Source organism: Lepidochelys olivacea (assembly GCF_965140295.1).
Source record: "Lepidochelys olivacea isolate rLepOli2 genome assembly, chromosome: 26".
Lineage (NCBI taxonomy): Eukaryota > Metazoa > Chordata > Testudines > Cheloniidae > Lepidochelys > Lepidochelys olivacea.
This window is the reverse complement of record NC_140436.1, coordinates 15,779,411-15,799,372: the sequence shown is the minus strand read 5'-3', so window position 1 is coordinate 15,799,372 and position 19,962 is coordinate 15,779,411. Positions and strand designations below refer to the sequence as shown.

Genomic DNA, 19,962 nt, shown 5'->3' with positions numbered 1-19,962 from the left:
TGCCAGTCCCTGAGCTGCGCACGGTGCAATACAAGTGACGCAGCGGGCAATCAAAACACAGGGGAGAGAAGCAGAGGGCAAGAAATGGGGCAGGAAGGACCTGGCACCCAGCCCACCAGCTGATTGCACCATTTCCATGGAGCTTGCCCAGGTGGCAGTGACCTTGGTTTTATTGCCACAGATGGGGCTCTGCAGGGCCCCCCCCAGCACAGTCCCATGTGTCACCCCAGGGGCTGGATGTGGGACTCCGGCATGAAGAGCCAGGCTGCTAGCCACCAGCTGGGCTCTGTACAGACACAGCCTCTTGGCATGACCCAGGCTAAGCCCAGCAGAGCTGACAGTTGGAGGCCTGATTGTCCAGACAGCCCGGGGGGCTGCGAGTGTGTGTGTAACCTTCTGCCCATCAGAGTTGGCAGCAACAAGGGTCGGGTTCAGAAAACTCTTTTTCTCTGCTACTTTGTTCCATTTGCTCAGTTAAAACCCTACGGGGGGAAGGAGGCTGGTGGTCACTGCCTCCCTGGTCCCAGGGTCCCAGTGGGACCTGCAGGGCACCGATGGTTGTTACCCACGGTCCTGCACCTGTGTCTGGCCTGAGAGTGGGAGAATCACATGATCCAACCTCAGGGCAGGTGGAGGCAGAGGGAGAACACCAGCTGCGGGTCCTCAGAGAGACTAGAACAGGACAGAGTGAACCCCATAACAATCACCATTGTTAACCTCGGGAAACTAAGGCACGGAAGGGGTTTGTCCAATGTCAGCGGCAAAATCAGGAATAGGAGCCATGAGTCCTGGCTCCCCACCCCTCTCCTGCTCCCATCCCACTCCCTTCCCAGAGCCAGGGGTAGAACCAGGAGTCCTGACTCCCAGCCCTGCCCCCTGGCTCTAACCACTTGACCCCACTCCCCTTCCAGAACTGGGGACAGATGCCTGGCACTGGCCTCTCCCTGGTCCAGCCCATCCAGGGTCCCAGAACGGGGCTTGTCAAAGACACACCTGAGCCAAGTGTGGGCCCAATCCTGTGATGGGCCCAATCCAGAACATCCTGCGACAGCCCGACAATCCCAGTCCAGCCACCAAGGCCAGGCTTGGCCCTGCCAAAGCTGCAGGGCTGGCTGCTCTGCCCCACGCTGGCCCAGAGCTGCAGCCCAGCCAGATCCTCTGGTTCCTTGCAGCCTCCTCCCCCCCCACTCCCTGCCATGCCATCTTGGCTGCACCCCCAACCCCAGGGGAGCATGGCTCAGCTCACTGCCCTTTCCTGCCCACTCTGAGCCTGAATCACTTCCCTGCTGGGAACCCTGCCCCTACTGCTTACTGTGATTCTCCCCCCAAGCCGCTTGCCCACCAATGGGCCCCATAGACACTGGGCTCCAAGGCCCCCACAGTCCCTGACGCAGCAGCAGGACCATGCTATGGAAGTGCTAGGAGCTGAGTGGATGGGTGAAGCCGGCTGGCCCTGCGCCTGGGGGAACCCATGGCTTCTGCCAGGGAGCCCCAGGCTCTGGGCTGCTCCCAGACCAGCATAGGCACAGCAAGCTCGCTGTGCTCCCAGCTCTGAGTAGCCACCCAGCAAAGCCATGGCACTTGGGCCTGGCTGCCACGTCTGGTCCTCCAGCCTGCGTGCCTTTCGGCCCCTGCGGGCGGGGATCTCCGAAGGGCTCAGTGCCCAGGATTAGGGCCACGTCCCGCAACGAACTGGGAGCAGTCAGGTGCCTGCGTGGGGGCTGGATTCCCTGAATCTGGCGCTAGCTTGGCCCTTCGGGTTTGGGGCATCAGACTTGCAGCAGCAGCTTCCCTGTGCTCCTTTGCAGGGGCAGAATCCAAATTCAAACTCAAGGCCAAGAGATGCGGGGGAGGAGGGCAGGGAGGGGAGACTTCGAACCATGTGTGACAATGAAAACAGCCCCCTCCCCACCAACTTCCCAGATGGGGCTGTGGGCACTTGCTCAAGGAAGCGGTCTGAGCTCCCTGGGGGACCCCTCCATAGCACCAGGACGGGGCTGGGATCTGGCCGTCTTGTCTGATGGCGGTGGGCAAACGGGCCCAAGCTGGGCACTGCCTGACAGCTGGCGCGCATCGCCCGACAGGTCAAATGCTGGCAAGGCGGGCGTGTTTGCTCCAGGTTAGTGCCCAAGCGGCTGTGCTGATCCCATAGGCGACATGTGAGTCATGTGGGCGCAGCACGATCACGCCTGCCCTAGGTGGGGTGGGGATGTGCCCAGGTACCAGGCAAAGAGCGACCTGTGCCAACGTCTGGGGGGGTTCAGGGTACTACCCTGGGCAACTCCCTTGAACTGGGGAGGCTGGAGTCACCCGCTGCGTCTGACTGCCCAGACACCCGCTGCTGGGCATGCTGGTCAACCCTGGCAGGTGCACGAATCTGCCCCTTAGAAACCCCAGGAGGAGCAGGCTGCTCAAAGAGCCTCCCCATCCCCCGCACACAAGGAGAGGTGTCACCCTCCCCGATCCACACCCCAAAGAGCCAGGCATCCACATCTGGGGAGGGGGAAGGGCTGAGTGGTGAGGACATAGTGAGGGCATTCTCCTGTGCTGTGACATCCCCTGGTCTGTGGGCACTGCCCAGGCCCCGACTGAGATCAGGGCCCCTTCGTGCCGGGCACTGCCCAGACCCCAACCAAGATCAGGACCCCTTCGTGCTGGGCACTGCCCAGACCCCGACCGAGATGAGGGCCCCGTTATGCCAGGCACTGCCCAGACCCAACTGAGATCAGGGTCCCGTCATGCCAGGTGCTGCCCAGAACCCACCCAAGATCAGAGCCCCATCATGCTGGGCTCTGCCCAGACCCAACTGAGATCAGAGCCCCCTCGTGCTGGGCGCTGCCCAGAGCAGAGGATGGATTGTCAGTGTGCCCACCGTGCTGGGAGCTGAACTCTTGGCGATGCAGCCACAGAGCCAGACAGCCTCTGCCCAGTGAACCCAGTCCAGTAAGCAGCAGGGGCAGGGCGGGTCCCCTCCCCAGGGCACAGAGCTGCCCAGGGCATGAAGGCGCCCTGCCTAGTGGGGTTACATGGCGGGAGGGGAAGGCCCAGGACCCAGGAACTCCGGGGGCATCAGCTAACCCTGCCTGCCCTAGCGAGGGGAGGGGAGGGCATGTTTCACCGCCAGGGGTGCATGTGGGGGTCCCAGCATGACTAATCCAGATATCAGGAAGGGCAGCTGTTCAGCCCCCCACCCAACCCCCCGCCCCTGCTGCAATTTCAAACCCGCTGGAGGAGCTTTTCTTTAACACAGAGATCAGCTCCTCCACGCAACGCTGAATTCATTAACACCCCCCTGACGCCAGCCCCGGACCTCGTCACAGAGCTCCCAACTAGGCCATAGCCCTGGCACCGAGCCAGCCAGGAGCGGGTGGAGGAGCTGGCAAGCCAGCTCCTTCCAGGGTGGGCAGCGGCCTGTGTGCTTAGCACCCTATCGCCCTCGCTGTGACAGAGCACCCTGGGGTGCCGCTCACTCATTCCCAGAATACCAGACATTCCAGCACTGCAGTCCCCGTCCCCCCCCCCCCCCCCCAGTGCAGGCCCTCACCTACGGGGTCTGCGAGGGCACACCAGCAGCAGGGTGGGGGAGCAGTGCGCCCTTCCAGATGGTGTCCCCGGGCTGATACCAGGCAAAGACACATCTGGTTTTCTCTCAGTGCCGGATGGGGGACAAATCACCCAAACAGGGCACTGGTCGGCTCAGACTGGAAGAGTGGCCCTAACTGCCTTAATGAATAAGAAGCACCAGACCTGGAAGGTTATAAGTTACATTATATCTGTGTGGGTGCTTCCCAGACCCCAACCGAGATCAGGGCCCCGTCATGCCAGGCTCTGCCCAGACTCCAACCGAGACCAGGTCCCGTCGTGCTGGGCGCTGCCCAACTCCAACGAAGATCAGGGTCTGCTGAGACAATGGCAGCCAGTTCAGTGAGGAGAGTCCCTGTCCCAGGCAGCCCCCAGTGTATGGACCCGAGGAGCCCAGAGGTGGGAGCGATGCCGAGGGCTAGATGTTGATCTTGGGGCGAATGAGCCTCACAAGAGATGTGGGCTTCTGAGGGACTTGGGGCCCGCCAGGGTACAGAGGGAGAAGAGACTAGTTGAGAGGGGCAGGCTTGAGGGCTGGGTGTTCCTTGGCTCTGGCACAGGGGGACTTGGGGCTGATGGCAAGGCCCAGAGCTGCCTCTGCCCATGGCCTGGGGGTTGGCACCTTGCTCCCCCTGACTGGCACAAGGCTGGGGGCACAGCTCTGCCTCCTAGGACTGGGACCCTGGCACTGTCCTCGCAGGCCACCAGGCCTCTCAGCTGAGGGAAGAGGAAGCAGAGCTAGACTGGGGAGCCCTCCTTCCCCCCAAGTAGGGACAGTCCCACCAACCAAACAGCTTAGGGTGCCAGGGCCCCGGTGCCTCCCCCACACAGATGATCTCCAATGTCCTGGCCATGGCTCTGCCTCCTCCTGCCCTAAGCCGGGCAAGGGGTCAAGGACTGAGCTCCAAGCTGCTTCCTGACGCCAGCGGAGGGGCAAGGTCCATCGCTCCCCCTCCCTCCCTCCTCCCGGGACCAAAGAGGGGCAGCCAGGGCACGTGGCCATGAAATGCTGCATGTGAACAGCCAACATGACAAGGGTGAGGGCCAAAGGGGGCATGGGGTGCAGGGGGCTACTGCAGGGGCAGTGCTAGGGCAGAGAACACGCTGAGGGTAGCAGTAGGCCAGTGGGTACTACTGGGGCCATGACTCTCCCTGCTCCCCTCCCTTGGGCCATCACTCACCGGACTAGAATACCGGGGGGCTGCAGGTCGGGATTGAGGGGCACCAGCGGCGCTGCATTCGGGGAGCCCAGATGCACCTCCCGGCACTTCCCAGGGTGCCCAGACAAAGAGGCAGGGACGTGTGCCCAGCCAAGCACAGAGGCCCAGGCGCTTTCCTGCGTGGCAGCCCCCAGCTGGCACCTGGCCCCACACTGCGGGAACCAGCCCTAGCCTGGCCCAGTCCTGGCACCTGCCACAGGATCGTGCTGCCCACAGAGCAGGCCCGAGCCAGGGCTGCACCCTGCCCCAGGGCACCTACCTTCTCCCACACTGCACACACCCGCCTGCCATCCGAGCACTGCCCCGGGAACTGGGAGTCCTGGCTTTGGATGGGGAAAAGGGCTCCAGTGATTAGTTGGGAAGCAGGACTCCTAGGTTCTTTTCCTGGCTCCGCCCTAGGCAAGTCAGTTTGCCACTCCTTGCCTCAGTTTCCCCAGCAGCGAGGTCACATCCCCACTCCCTACCTCAGGTTCCCCAGCAGTGAGAATGATCCTGAGCAAATTACAGTCTATGGGGCACAGTTGGGGTTGGTGTCAGAGGGGCAGGGAGGAGCCCTGCTGTGTCCTGAGACTGCTCCCTGCTGCCAGGTGTCAGCACTAACTCAGGGGCAGAACAGCCCCTACAGCCCCACCCAGCTGACTGCAGCACCCTCTGTTCAGGTCTCCCAGCCGCACACTGGCCAGGCCCAAGCTGGCTTGGCATGAGGGCACAGGCCTGGGAACAACCCAGCCCTGCCCTGCCCTGCGAGTTAGTTTCCCACAGCTCATCCTTTGCCCTCTGCCCCACTTCGGGCAACCATGGGAACAGCGCAGTAAATAGCTCAGCCAGGGTGGATGTTTCTGCCTCACTCCGGTTTGACTCACGTGCTCGGAGCTGGCATGAGCCCCGCACGAGGTCAGGGCGTGCACCTGCCACCCGGGATGCAGCTACAGAGCCCCGGCCTCATGCCAGGGATGGGAGTGGGGACAGGGCTGTGAATTGGCACCATTGCGGTTTGTGGTGCCCGCTCAGCGGTGGGACGCCCCTGCTGGGACCATCACACGAGAGCTGGCATGTGAACACCTTCCCCCCACCGCCCAAGGCTGAGCATAGTACAGCCTGCCTCCCTGTGGCTGGGGTCCAACTGCCAGCTCCACCCCAGAGAACCCAGGGTATTTCCTTCTCCCTTGCTGAGCTGCTGACCCCTTGAGGATGGGCAGGTGGATGGCGTGGTACAGCCCCGAGAGCCTCCTGCAGAACACCCCTCTGGGCCAGAGCCCCGTGTGTCTGCACCCCTTGGTGCGGGCACCAGGAAACGCTGCAGCAGCATCTGTGGAGAGGCCTATTGCCAGCCTGCCAGAGCTGGGGCAGTGGGCAATCCATGTGCCCATTGCCCATGCACGCTGGCAGCCACGTCTCTTCAGTGCTGATGTCCTGCCCAGTGCCTCATTCCCTGGGTCCAGCGGCACTCCACACCAAGATCTCCATGGCACTGCCCCAGCCCTGCCCCTTTTCAGCCCACTGAGATCTGAGCAGGGCCCATTCCTCCCCCCGCTGGGCGTTGATCAGCAGCGGGTTCCCCTCCTGCTGCCTTACTCACCTCCCTGAGCCCCATGGCACCCTTTGGGTGGGACAGACCTTGCCCACACCCTCTGCCCCCGCTATGCTCCTGACAGACCCCTCATTCCTGGTGGTTTCCCTCCCTTACCCCTCCCCACAGTACAGCACAGCAGGCTGGCCCCCAGTGCCCCAGCCAGGGACTCCAGTGCTTCGGGCAAGGCTCTGCTATCACCAGAAGGGGTTCCCACCCCCACCCCTTTTACAGAGCAGGCACCAATGCAGGGTGTGGTGAAGTGGAGATTTTCCCTTATGTTGTATGTGAGTCTTACCGTTTTGCATGAATGCTGCGTGTGCCTCAGTTTCCCATTGTATTGCACCAATGTTTAGGTGGTGGGCATAGTCACTGACTTCTAATGGTGCCAGTGGGTGACTGACGCCCCTACCACCTCTGCCCCGCCCCCATTCCAACCCCTTCCCCAAATCCCCGCCCTGGCCCTGGCCCTGCCTCCTCCCCCGAGCTTGCTACAGCTGTTTGGCCGTGGCAAGGGCTGGGAGGAGCAGGGTGGGGCGCTCAGAGAAGGAGGTGGAGGAGGTGAGGTGAGGTGAGGTGGGGCAAGGAGCTTGGCTGCACCCACCAATTTTTCCCCGTGGGTGCTCCAGCCCCAGAGCACCCATGGAGTCGGCGCCTATGGTGGTGGAATAAGCGTGTGACTTTTGCAGAGGCTGCTCCAACTGCCTGCATGGATGCTATGGCCACCGCTTCGTCACCTGAGACCCAGGATGGGGATGCGAGCAGGAGACTCTTGGCCTGGGAAGCAAGACAAAGGCCAAAGGAGGAGCAACAGGCCAGGCAGCCCCCCCCCCCCCCCCCAAGATGGACTTGGGTGAAAATCACAGATTTCTGTGCTAACAAGTTCTGTTCTATGCTGTGCGTGTGCAAGGCCCTCTGGCTTCCCCAGGACCCCGCCTGGATGAACTCACTGCGGGAAGCGTCAGGTGTGGAAGGGGATGCTGAATCCTCCGAGGTCAGACCCAGGAAGGTGGAAGCTGTGTAAACTTCTTGACCTGGAGACAGTCTCCTCAGAGAGAGGAGGCTCCCCAAGAGTCCTGACTGGCTTTGTAGGCAGTAGTTCCAGAGCATCACCCCAGTGATTCAGTGACACAGTGCCCAATCCCGCCACGCTGGCTTTCCCAGGTTTATGTCTGCGTGTAGGTCCCACAGGGATGGGGGGAGGTCTTTGTGGGGGAAGGCAGCAGGAGGGAGGCCTCATGGACTTGGCCATGTCCCACACAGGGTGGGGATGCAAAGCTGCTGGCTCCCAGGCATGGGTGGCGAATGAACCGCCGGCTGGGGGAGGCTAGCCTCCAACCCAGTCCCTTCCGCCTGAGGCTCCACACCTTCTGCTACCTGCTGGAGCCCAGAGGGCCCCCCCCCCACCATGGCCACCAGCCCAGTTCCGTAGCTAGCCCCGCAGTCCCAAAGGAGTGCCAGGAGGGAGGGCGGTACGCGGCCCCAGCCCTGGAGTGCTGGGAAGGCAGTAGGCCCCAGCCTCCCAGCTGGAGCACTGGGGGGCTGGAGCTGGAGGACTGGAGCCACATGCAGGGAGCAGTCACAGCATGGGGCAGGGCCACAGAATCATAGAATATCAGGGTTGGAAGGGACCTCAGGAGGTCATCTAGTCCAACCCCCTGCTCAAAAGCAGGACCAATCCCCAACTAAAGCATCCCAGCCAGGGCTTTGTCAAGCCTGACCTTAAAAACCTCTAAGGAAGGAGATTCCACCACCTCCCTAGGGAACCCATTCCAGTGCTTCACCACCCTCCTAGTGAAATAGTGTTTCCTAATATCCAACCTAGACCTCACCCATTGCAACTTGAGACCATTACTCCTCGTTCTGTCATCTGCTACCACTGAGAACAGTCTAGATCTATCCTCTTTGGAACCCCCTTTCAGGTAGTTGAAAGCAGCTATCAAATCCCTCCTCATTCTTCTCTTCTGCAGATTAACAATCCCAGTTCCCTCAGCCTCTCCTCATAAGTCATGTGTTCCAGTCCCCTGATCATTTTTGTTGCCCTCCGCTGGACTCTTTCCAATTTTTCCACATCCTTCTTGTAGTGTGGGGCCCAAAACTGGACACAATACTCCAGATGAGGCCTCACCAATGTCGAATAGAGGGGAACGATCATGTCCCTCAATCTGCTGGCAATGCCCCTACTTATACAGCCCAAAATGCCATTGGCTTTCTTGGCAACAAGGGCACACTGTTGACTCATATCCAGCTTCTCGTCCACCGTAACCCCCAGTCCTTTTCTGCAGAACTGCTGCCTAGCCACTCGGTCCCTACTCTGTAGCAGCGCATGGGATTCTTCCGTCCTAAGTGCAGGACTCTGCACTTGTCCTGTTGAACCTCAGCAGATTTCTTTTGGCCCAATCCTCTAATTTGTCAAGGCCATGTCTGGCTGTTTGGGGAGGCACAGCCTCCCTAAACCTAGGCGACCTGCTACCCATGCTCCCAGGCCCACACTCTGACGGCCCCGGGACCAAGCTGGGAGGAATTGGGCTACGGTGACTCCAGAGATGGACACAGGGGCCAGAGTGGTTTTATTCCCCATTGCTGGGCCGGGCCACTGCTACGTCCAGAGCCTCAGTAACACCCACACCAGAGCACCCCATGGCCACCACCCACGGGTCCACAGCCTCCTCGGGCCCATGTGGAGCGTGGGTGCCCTGCCCCACAACGGGCCAGTGAGAGACAGGACAGCAGGTGACCTGAGTCAGGCACAGGCTAGCCCAGGGGAGAGGTGGGGTGCCCGGCTGCCGGGGGGCAGGCCTCGCCCAGGGGTCCAGCGGTGCTATAGGTACTTGTAGATGACCCTCTCGGGCAGGGTCTGCACTTCCAGCCGGACGGGGCACTTGTAGAGGAAGGAGAGCAGCGTTTCGGTGTAGCCCACCAGGAAGTAGAACTTGTAGGGCGGCATGCGCTGCAGGAAGACGGCGCAGACGACCAGCGTGTTGGCGCGGCGCTTCAGCACAATCTCGTTGGCCAGGCAGCCGTGGAAGGTGCCGTAGATGAACTTGCGGATGAAGACGTCCTCCACGGTGCGCTCGGCCGCCCCACCCTCCCCGTCCAGATTACCTGCAGGGCAGACAGGGCAGCGGGGGGGTGAGGGGACAGCACCAGGTGCCCCATGCCCACAGGGCACCTTTAAGAGATGGTACGAGCAGCACCAGCCAGAGCAGGGGGCTGCATGGGTGTCCGGCCAGGCACTGCATCAGGATCTGGCCACAGAACACACATCTGCCGGGGGACAGGGACTCCTGCTCCCTCCCCTATGCCTGGAGAAGAGCTCGGGGAGAACAGCCCATGCCCAGGTTGAAGACCCCTCACCCCCTTTTGTTACGTCAGAGGGGCCACACAAAAGGGGATGCTGTGGGGAGCGGGGCAGGAGCACTGGTTGTGGGGAGAGCTCCCAGCTATTTCAGCCCTGGCCTCTCCCAGCAGGGGGCGTTCTGGGCGGTGGGGCAGGAATGCTGGCTGTTGGGGAGCTCCTGGCTTTTCCAGCCCTGGCCTTGTTGTAGTAGGAGTTTATGTTTGCATTTTGTATAATTTAAAATAAAAAATAATAATGTAGCATGTATTACATTTATTGATGTATGATTTGACTATATTTTGCTGGCTATTCTTTTTGAAAGCAGAAAGGAATGGCCTAATGGGCCATTGGTAAAGATGCATCAGCCAGAATTTGTATCGGAACTGCTTTTAAGGCAGTAACAGACCTTTTAGCATTACCATTTTGTTGCAGGTTTAGTATTTTAAAATAAGTAAAAAAATGCAATGACTTGGGTTTTTTTGCATTGCAATTTGATGTTTTTGTTTAAATGCTTTGTGTAAATTAATTCTGTGTTGTGTGTAAATGAGGAACATGTGTGTTAAGAAATAAGTGTAAAGGCCATCGCTGAACCAGATGTTTTAGGGAAAAACCAAGATGTCAGGGCACCAGGAAGCTGCAACACGCCTATGTCAGAGAAGGGCAGATTGACGACTTTAAAAATAAGACTGGCACCTATCAATGGGGACAAGATAGCTGTGATTAAAACCAGAATGGGGTAACCTTTTAAAAGACTTAATAAAAAATAAAAATAAAAAAAAATGTAAGAAAACAAGCACTCGTCAAAAAAACAACTGATTACAGCATGATGGGAAAATCACTATGGAAACAGGGGGCCTGGCCATGAAACTTTGGGTTCATCCTGCCAAGACTCTGTGTGTGTGTGTGTGTGTTTAAATGCATATGCTAATTGTTGCATTTTTAATAAACAGGGTGTATTGCTCTTTCCCCTGAAAAAGATCCTGTGTGCTTCTTATAAGCATAACTGCCTCTCCCAGCGGGGAGCAGGGCAGGAGCACTGGCTGGAGGGGAGCTCCTGGCTACTCCAGTCTCAGCCTCTCCCAGCAGAAGGCATGGTGGGGAGCAGGGCAGGCACTGAGAGACGGGGAAGCCCAGGTACCCCAGGGCAGCAGCTGACGGGTCACTCACTGGTGTGCAGGGAGAGCCAGCCCTTGCGATGGGCGATGTAGTGGGGTGGGTGGGCCTGTTCGTACGTCACCGGCTTGTCTCCTTTCCCAACTCGCACTCGGGCCGCCCGGTTCTGTAAGAGAACAGCCTTGGGAGGGGGGTGAAAAACAACAGTGGGGGCTCCTGGGCAGGGCCAGGAGCAGGGGATGCATCTTCCCCTGCTCCATAGGTGTTAACGGCACGGAGGGACCAGGGCAGCAGGTATTTCAAAGCGTTTGGCAGTACCCAGGGCCCAGAGCACTGACGCCCTGGTGCTAGCAGGCTGATCCCACTTCCCACATGCCCCCTTCCTCGGGTCTGGCACCGTCATGCCTGGCACCGCCAAGCCCTGGCTACACGTGGCAGCAGAACGGCATGCAGCCCGTGTATGAGGCAGCCTGCGGGAAGCTTTAGCCTGAGTGTTCATTTCTCTGCTAAGGACACCCCAAGGTCCTGCCCAGTCTGACAACTCAGACTCAGTCACACTCTCAGCGGGCACCTCAGGGGCGCTGAAGGTGCAGACACAGTGAAGAACAGGCACTGCGAGGTGCAGGCTACAGAAAAAAGCCCAGGAGCCACTCTTCGATATCGACTCGCCTAGCCTCCAGGCCCCTGCCATCCCTGGACCGGGCAGAATAACCTCATGTCCTGGGGGAAACTGAGGCATGGGCAAGAACGGACCAGCCCCAGGTCATCCAGTGAGTCAGTGACAAACCTGCATGTAGAACCCAGGAGTCCTGACTCCTTGCCCTAACCACACCTGCCATGCAGGGCTGTTCGGGGGACACGGAGCTGGGATGGGCTCCACAGGAGAGAGCAAAGGCTCCTGGCACAGGTTGCTGGGGTACACAGGGGATTTCCAAGGCCTCACCCAGAACTCTGTGCCTCTGCTCCCGCTGGGGAGAGGCTTTGCTGGGTGAGTGAGGCCTTGTCTCACAGGCCCCTCTCCAGCTTTGGTTTTGCAGGTTCAGAGGGAGGGACGGCTGTTACTTACCTTACAACTCCTGGGATTCATAGAATCATAGAATATCAGGGCTGGAAGGGACCTCAGGAGGTCATCTAGTCCAACCCCCTGCTCAAAGCAGGACCAATCCCCAACTAAATCATCCCAGACAGGGCTCTGTCAAGCCTGACCTTAAAAATATCTAAGGAAGGAGATTCCACCACCTCTCTAGGTATTCTTTGAGGGGCTGTCCATGGGATCCCATCGCTGGCACCTGTGTCTCACAAGTGTATGCCACTGCTGGGATCCACACGGACAGACCCTTGCAGCAGCAGCCGAAGGGCTAACGGGCAGGATTCCCCACTGCAGCCTGCCACGCACTTACCTTGTGACACACAGCTGTGGTCTGAATAGCCCGGCTGCAGGGAAGGAGTGACGAGAAAGCGCCCCGTGTCCAGAGAGCGGCCTAGCAAAGCAAAGCACAGGGCATCAGGGAGCAGGGGCGGTGGCGAGCGCACAGACCCCTGGTTGCAAGCTAGGGATTGAACGAGGGCGCCGCAGCACCAGAGACACAAAGCCCTGGCAACTGAGCTGCAGGAGTCACATTCGTGGGAGCCGGAAGCCAGCTGCTAGAACAGGGGTGGGCAAATTACGGCCCGGGGGCCGCATACAACCCTTCAGACGTTTTAATCTGGCCCTCAAACTCCCGCTGGCGAGCAGGGTCCAGGGCTTGCCCTGCTTCAGCGCTCCAGCTGGGGAGTGGGGTTGGGGGCTTGTCTCGCTCTGCGCATGCTGTGGCTCCTCGCGGCTCCTGGAAGCAGCAGCATGTCCCCCCTTCGGCTCCTACATGTAGGGGCAGCCAGGGGAATCCGCACGCTGCCTCCGCCCCAAGTGCTGCCTTCGCAGCTCCCATTGGCCAGGAACCACGGCCAAAGGAAGCTGCAGGGGGAGTGCCTGCGGATGGGGCAGAGCACAGACCCACCTGGCTGTGCCTCTGCATAGGAACCGGAAGGGGGACATGCCACTGCTTCCGGGAGCTGCTTGAGGTAAGCGCCACCCAGAGCCTGCACACCTGATCCCCTCCCATGCCCCAACCCACTCCCCCAGCCCTGATCCCCCTCCCGCCCTCCAAACCCCTCAGTCCCAGCCCGGAGTACCCTCCTGCACCCCAAACCCCTCATCCTCAGCCCCACCCCAGACCCCGCATTCTTAGCCGGAGCTGCACTCCCTGGCACCCCAACCCCCTGCCCCAGCCCAGAGTCCCCCCCCGCACCCTGAACTCCTCATTTCTAGCCCCACCCCAGAGCCCACACCCCCAGCCAGAGCACTCACCCCCTCCCACACTCCAACCCCCAATTTCGTGAGTATTCATGGCCCGCCATACAATTTCCATACCCAGATGTAGCCCTCGGGGCAAAAAGTTTGCCCACCCCTGTGCTAGAACCACTGGAGGGAGAGGCACCCAGAGTCAGTCTATTACGGTAACGCCCCCCCGGCTGGCTCCAAAGCCGCGGCCACCGCTGGGTCCTGCACATTCCTCCCGCAAGCCGGGCTCCAGGGACGCCCGGCGGGCCATTTCAGTGCCGGGGCCCTGGGGTTTTGATGAAATGGTCCCAAGGGGAGTTGCCAGGGTCCGCGGGGCCGACAGGGGTACTTGGATTGCCAGCTCTCTGGGGAAAGGGGCATTGAGAGCAGCGGGCAGGGGAAGGGAGCGACTCTGGGGGGCAGCTGCACCCCCCGCCCCGTTGGGTCACACACTCCGTCCCCTCTGTGCCCGCACAGCCCTTAGCACAGCGTACCGCGCCGAGCACATCCCCACCCGCTGGGCGCCGCCCGGCTGAATCCGCCCCTCGCGGAGCGTCTGCCTGGCCCGGCGACCCCCGGCCCCGCGCTAGGCCCCGCCCCAGGGATGCTCCGGCCGCGGCGCCACCTCACCGTCAGGCGCTTCCCGCCCAGCGGCGCCGCCATCTTGGAAGGTGCGAGAGGGGGGAAGGGTGGAGCCGAACCGACCCCACGGCACCGGGAAGGGGGCGGGGCCGTGGGCGGGGCCGAGCGGGAGCGGGTAACCCCGCCCCCAAGGCCTCCTGCCGCCCCGGGGGGCGGGGCTCAGGCCGGGGGGCGGGGCCGGGTGATCGCCCGGGGCGGGGCTCCTCAGCCGCAGGCCCGGGGGCGCTGGAGCACCCCGGGGCTCCCCTGCGAGCTGATCACCCCCGGGCGCTGCCAAGTGTTCACACGTGCAGATGGGTGTTGTGTGTCACAGAGGGGCCCCCTGGCCGCCCGGACCCCGCCCAGATCGGGGCCCCTGCGCCCGGCGCCGCCCGGACCCCGGCCAAGATCGGGGCCCCCTGCGCCCGGCACCGCCCGGACCCCGGCCAAGATAGGGGGCCCCTGCGCCCCTCAGACTCCGGCCCAGATCGGGGCCCCTGCGCCCGGCGCCCCTCAGACTCCGGCCCAGATCGGGGCCCCTGCGCCCGGCGCCCCTCAGACTCCGGCCCAGATCGAGGCCCCCTGCGCCCGGCGCCGCCCGGACCCCGGCCAAGATAGGGGCCCCTGTGCCCGGCACCGCCCGGACCCCGGCCAAGATAGGGGGCCCCTGCGCCCCTCAGACTCCGGCCCAGATCGGGGCCCCTGCGCCCGGCGCCCCTCAGACTCCGGCCCAGATCGGGGCCCCCTGAGTCCGGCGCCGCCCGGACCCCGGCCAAGATAGGGGCCCCTGCGCCCCTCAGACTCCGGCCCAGATCGGGGCCCCTGCGCCCGGCGCCGCCCGGACCCGGGCCAAGATAGGGGGCCCCTGCGCCCCTCAGACTCCGGCCCAGATCGGGGCCCCTGCGCCTGGCGCCGCCCGGACCCCGGCCAAGATAGGGGCCCCTGCGCCCCTCAGACTCCGGCCCAGATCGGGGCCCCTGCGCCTGGCGCCGCCCGGACCCCGGCCAAGATAGGGGCCCCCTGCGCCCGGCGCCCCTCAGACTCCGGCCCAGATCGGGGCCCCCTGCGCCTGGCGCCGCCCAGACCCCGTCCGAGATCGGGGGCCCCCTGAGCCCGGCGCCCCTCAGACTCCGGCCCAGATCGGGGCCCCTGTGCCCAGCGCCGCCCGGACCCCGTCCGAGATCGGGGCCCCTGTGCCCGGCGCCCCTCAGACTCCGGCCCAGATCGGGGCCCCTGCGCCCGGCGCCGCCCGGACCCCGGCCAAGATAGGGGGCCCCTGCGCCCGGCGCCCCTCAGACTCCGGCCCAGATCGGGGCCCCTGTGCCCAGCGCCGCCCGGACCCCGTCCGAGATCGGGGCCCCTGCGCCCGGCGCCGCCCGGACCCCGGCCCAGATCGGGGCCCCTGTGCCCGGCGCCGCCCGGACCCCGGCCCAGATCGGGGCCCCTGTGCCCGGCGCCGCCCGGACCCCGGCCAAGATAGGGGGCTCCTGCGCCCGGCGCCCCTCAGACTCCGGCCCAGATCGGGGCCCCCTGCGCCCGGCGCCGCCCGGACCCCGGCCAAGATAGGGGGCTCCTGCGCCCGGCGCCCCTCAGACTCCGGCCCAGATCGGGGCCCCCTGCGCCCGGCGCCGCCCGGACCCCGGCCAAGATAGGGGGCCCCTGCGCCCGGCGCCCCTCAGACTCCGGCCCAGATCGGGGCCCCCTGCGCCTGGCGCCGCCCAGACCCCGTCCGAGATCGGGGGCCCCCTGAGCCCGGCGCCCCTCAGACTCCGGCCCAGATCGGGGCCCCTGCGCCCGGCGCCGCCCGGACCCGGGCCAAGATAGGGGGCCCCGGCGCCCCTCAGACTCCGGCCCAGATCGGGGCCCCCTGAGTCCGGCGCCGCCCGGACCCCGTCCGAGATCGGGGCCACTGTGCCCGGCGCCGCCTGGACCCCGGCCAAGATAGGGGGCCCCTGCGCCCGGCGCCCCTCAGACTCCGGCCCAGATCGGGGCCCCTGCGCCCGGCGCCGCCCGGACCCCGGCCAAGATAGGGGGCCCCTGCGCCCGGCGCCCCTCAGACTCCGGCCCAGATCGGGGCCCCCTGAGTCCGGCGCCGCCCGGACCCCGTCCGAGATCGGGGCCCCTGAGCCCGGCGCCCCTCAGACTCCGGCCCAGATCGGGGCCCCTGCGCCCGGCGCCGCCCGGACCCCGGCCCAGATCGAGGCCCCCTGCGCCCGGCACCGCCCGGACCCCGGCCCAGATCGAAGCCCCCTGCGCCCGGCGCCGCCTGGACCCCGGCGCCGCCCGGACCCCGGCCAAGATAGGGGGCCCCCTGAGTCTGGCGCCACCCAGACCCCGGCTGAGATCGGGGGCCCCCTGCGCCCGGCGCCGCCCAGACCCCCTTCCGAGATTGGGGGCCCCCTGGACCCCAGCCAAGATAGGGGCCCCCTGCGCCCGGCGCCGCCCAGACTCCGGCCCAGATCGGGGCCCCCTGCGCCCGGCGCCGCCCGGACCCCGTCCGAGATCGGGGCACCCTGCGCCCGGCGCCCCTCAGACTCCGGCCCAGATTGGGGCCCCCTGTGCCCGGTGCCGCCCGGACCCCCTTCCGAGATTGGGGGCCCCCTGGACTCCGGCCCAGATCGAGGCCCCCTGCGCCCGGCGCCGCCCGGACCCCGGCCAAGATAGGGGGCCCCTGCGCCCGGCACCCCTCAGACTCCGGCCCAGATCGGGGCCCCCTGCGCCCGGCACCGCCCGGACCCCGGCCCAGATCGAGGCCCCCTGCGCCCGGCGCCGCCCGGACCCCGGCCCAGATCGGGGCCCCTGTGCCCAGCGCCGCCCGGACCCCGGCCCAGATCGGGGCCCCCTTTGCCCGGCACCGCCCGGACCCCGGCCCAGATCGAGGCCCCCTGCGCCCGGCGCCGCCCGGACCCCGGCCCAGATCGGGGCCCCTGTGCCCGGCGCCGCCCGGACCCCGGCCAAGATAGGGGGCCCCCTGAGTCTGGCGCCACCCAGACCCCGGCTGAGATCGGGGGCCCCCTGCGCCCGGCGCCGCCCAGACCCCCTTCCGAGATTGGGGGCCCCCTGGACCCCGGCCAAGATAGGGGCCCCCTGCGCCCGGCGCCGCCCAGACTCCGGCCCAGATCGGGGCCCCCTGTGCCCGGTGCCGCCCGGACCCCCTTCCGAGATTGGGGGCCCCCTGGACCCCGGCCAAGATAGGGGCCCCCTGCGCCCGGCGCCCCTCAGACTCCGGCCCAGATCGGGGCCCCCTGCGCCCGGCGCCCCTCAGACTCCGGCCCAGATCGGGGCCCCCTGCGCCCGGCGCCGCCCAGACTCCGGCCCAGATCGGGGCCCCCTGAGTCTGGCGCCACCCAGACCCCGGCTGAGATCGGGGGCCCCCTGCGCCCGGCGCCGCCCAGACCCCCTTCCGAGATTGGGGGCCCCCTGGACCCTGTCCGAGATTGGGGGCCCCTGCGCCCGGCGCCGCCCAGACCCCGGCTGAGATCGGGGGCCCCCTGCGCCCGGCGCCGCCCAGACCCCGGCTGAGATCGGGGGCCCCCTGCGCCTGGTGCCGCCCAGACCCCCTTCCGAGATCGGGGGCCCCCTGAGCCCGGCGCCGCCCGGACCCCCTTCCGAGATCGGGGGCCCCCTGTGCCCGGCGCCGCCCAGACCCTGGCCAAGATCAGGGGCCCGTCGTCCCGGGCGCTGCCCAGACCCCCAGCCAAGATCAGGGGCCCGACGGCCCGGGCACTGCCCAGACCTCCAGCCAAGATCGGGGGCCCCCTGAGCCCGGCGCCGCCCAGACCCCTGTCCGAGATCGGGGGCCCGTCGTCCCGGGCGCCGCCCAGACCCCCGACCAACAGCTGAACCAGTCGAGGCAACAGAGACTGGCCCCCTAGATCTCGGGCAGATTAGCCCCGGGAGAGGAAATTTTGGACGGGACCAGGCTGAAGACCCAAGGTATGACAACATTGGGAAGGAGTTGACCGAAATAGATGGGGTCCCCCGTGGAAGGGAAAACCCAGGGACCAGGACCCTACTTCATAATGAAGAAGAATCTCTTGTACCAGCTTGCACCAGTACAGTGGCAGAAGGTACAGCAGATCCTAGTACCTCAAAAACACCAGAATGCTGTATTAAGTCTGGCCCATAGTCGTCTTTTTGGGGGGCATTTGGGGGTAGAGAAGACCCTGGCACGGGTCCTGCGACGATTCTTCTGGCCCGGAGTACATGAAGAAGTCCGGAGGTACTGTGCGTCCTGCCCGGAGTGTCAGCTGCACAGTCCCTGTCCCCACTTGAGGGCACCTTTAGTACCCCTTCCCATCATAGAGGTCCCCTTCGAGCGAACAGCCACGGATCTAGTGGGGCCCCTGGAGAAGACAGCCCGGAGCCACCAATATATACTTGTCATTCTGGATTATGCTACTCGCTACCCAGAAGCCGTCCCCCTCCGGAACACGGCCTCTAAAATGATAGCTAAAAGGTTGGTGGGGATCTTTGCCCAAGTGGGGCTACCAAAGGAGATATTAACAGACCAAGGTACCCCATTTATGTCGAAGTTAATGAAGGACCTCTGTACAATGCTCCATATACATACCCTGAGAACTTCAGTCTATCATCCGCAGACGGATGGCCTGGTAGAAAGGTTTAACCAAACCCTCAAGGCAATGATAGGGAAAGTGGTAAGTCGAGACGGGAAGGATTGGGACACCCTACTACCTTACCTTATGTTTGCAATCTGGGAGGTACGTCAGGCCTCAACTGGGTTTTCCCCCTTTGAATTATTATACAGACACCACCCCCGTGGCATACTAGATATTGCAATGAGGGGAGAAATATAACTGACCCTGTGTTGCAGATGCGAGAACGGATAGCCTGGGTCACCCCTATTGTACAGGAACATTTGGAAAAGGTGCAGGAGGCCCAGCGAACCCATTACAATCGCCAGGCAAAAGTCTGACCGTTCCAACCAGGGGATCGGGTGATGGTGTTGGTACCCACGGCAGAAAGCAAGCTTTTGGCCCAATGGCAAGGGCCCTATGAGGTGGTTGAACCCGTGGGGGAAGAAGTAACCTACAAGGTGCGGCAGCTAGGACACCGGAAACAAGAACAAATTTATCACATTAACCTCTTAAAGCCTTGGCACCAACGAGAGGCGTGTGTAGTGGCCCAAGAAACCCCAATCCAGGGAAATAATATGCAGGAGCAGATCAGGATATCCACTGATCTGACACCAAACCAGAAGAAGGAGGTAACTGATATGCTGATATGATCAACTGATACCAGGACGTGTTTTCAACCAAATCAGGCCGGACCACCGAAGCATATCACCACATTATCACAGATCCTGGGGCAAAGGTAACTTTAAGGCCCTATCGGGTCCCAGCAGCAAAAAGGGAGGAGATCAAGGCAGAGGTAAAAAGGATGTTGGAGCTGGGAGTCATCGAAGAGTCCCACAGTCAGTGGTCAAGCCCGATTGTGTTGGTGCCCAAACCTGATGGCACCACTAGGTTTTGTAATGACTTTTGCCGGCTGAATGAGAGATCCAAATTCGATGCATACCCCATACCCCATACCGATGAGTTAGTTGACCGCCTGGGCAATGCCTGATTTTTGACCACCCTTGATTTAACAAAGGGATACTGGCAGATTCCCCTTGCCAAAGATTCGAAAGAAAAGACAGCATTCTCTACCCCAGAGGGTCTGTTTCAATATACTGTTCTTCCTTTTGGACTGCATGGGGCACCTGCCACCTTCCAGCGTCTTATGGACAAGCTCCTACGGCCCCATACCAGTTATGCAGCGGCATACCTGGATGATGTGATTATTCACACCCCCGACTGGGAAACCCACTTAGGAAAGGTGGAAGTGGTTCTGGACATGCTAAGACAGGCTGGCCTCACAGCCAACCCAGCCAAGTGTGCAAAGGGATAGCTGAGGCTAAATACCTTGGCTACATTGTAGGAAGGGGCATGGTCAAGCCCCAACTAAACAAACTAGAGGCTATCCAAAATTGGCCCCGGCCGAATCAGAAAAAGCAAGTCCGGGCATTCCTGGGTGTGGTGGGGTCCTACCGATGATTTATTCCCCATTTTGCTACCAGAGTGAGTCCCCTGACAGACCTGATAAAAGCCTGGGTTCCAGACATGGTGAAGTGGACAGATGCCGCAGAGAAAGCATTCATGGATCTACAGACAGCCCTCTGCAGTAACCCCATGCT

The 19,962-nt window shown here is 63.2% G+C and overlaps 1 protein-coding gene across 1 annotated transcript; it reads right to left on the bottom strand.

Annotated features, from left to right (window-relative positions):
- Positions 1–8,925: 8,925 nt before the first annotated feature.
- On the bottom strand, positions 8,926–13,879 carry LOC311513325 (small ribosomal subunit protein uS3mA-like). The gene is made up of 4 exons (XM_084615057.1): positions 13,776–13,879; positions 12,226–12,306; positions 10,880–10,991; positions 8,926–9,477 (listed from the first exon to the last, which is right to left on the bottom strand). The coding sequence occupies exons 1-4, from the start codon at positions 13,806–13,808 to the stop codon at positions 9,194–9,196; spliced, it is 510 nt and encodes a 169-aa protein (XP_084471183.1). The 5' UTR covers positions 13,809–13,879; the 3' UTR covers positions 8,926–9,193.
- Between the last annotated feature and the right edge of the window lie 6,083 nt (positions 13,880–19,962).

Bases quoted from the DNA above. Each gene is read 5' to 3' on its own strand.
- LOC311513325 (XM_084615057.1), bottom strand. From the start codon at position 13,808: ATGGCGGCGCCGCTGGGCGGGAAGCGCCTGACG. The intron at 10,992-12,225 runs GTAAGTGCGTGG...GTTCTCTTACAG, and splicing joins CCACAGCTGTGTGTCACAAG to AACCGGGCGGCCCGAGTGCG. The intron at 9,478-10,879 runs GTGAGTGACCCG...TCTGCCCTGCAG, and splicing joins CTGGCTCTCCCTGCACACCA to GTAATCTGGACGGGGAGGGT.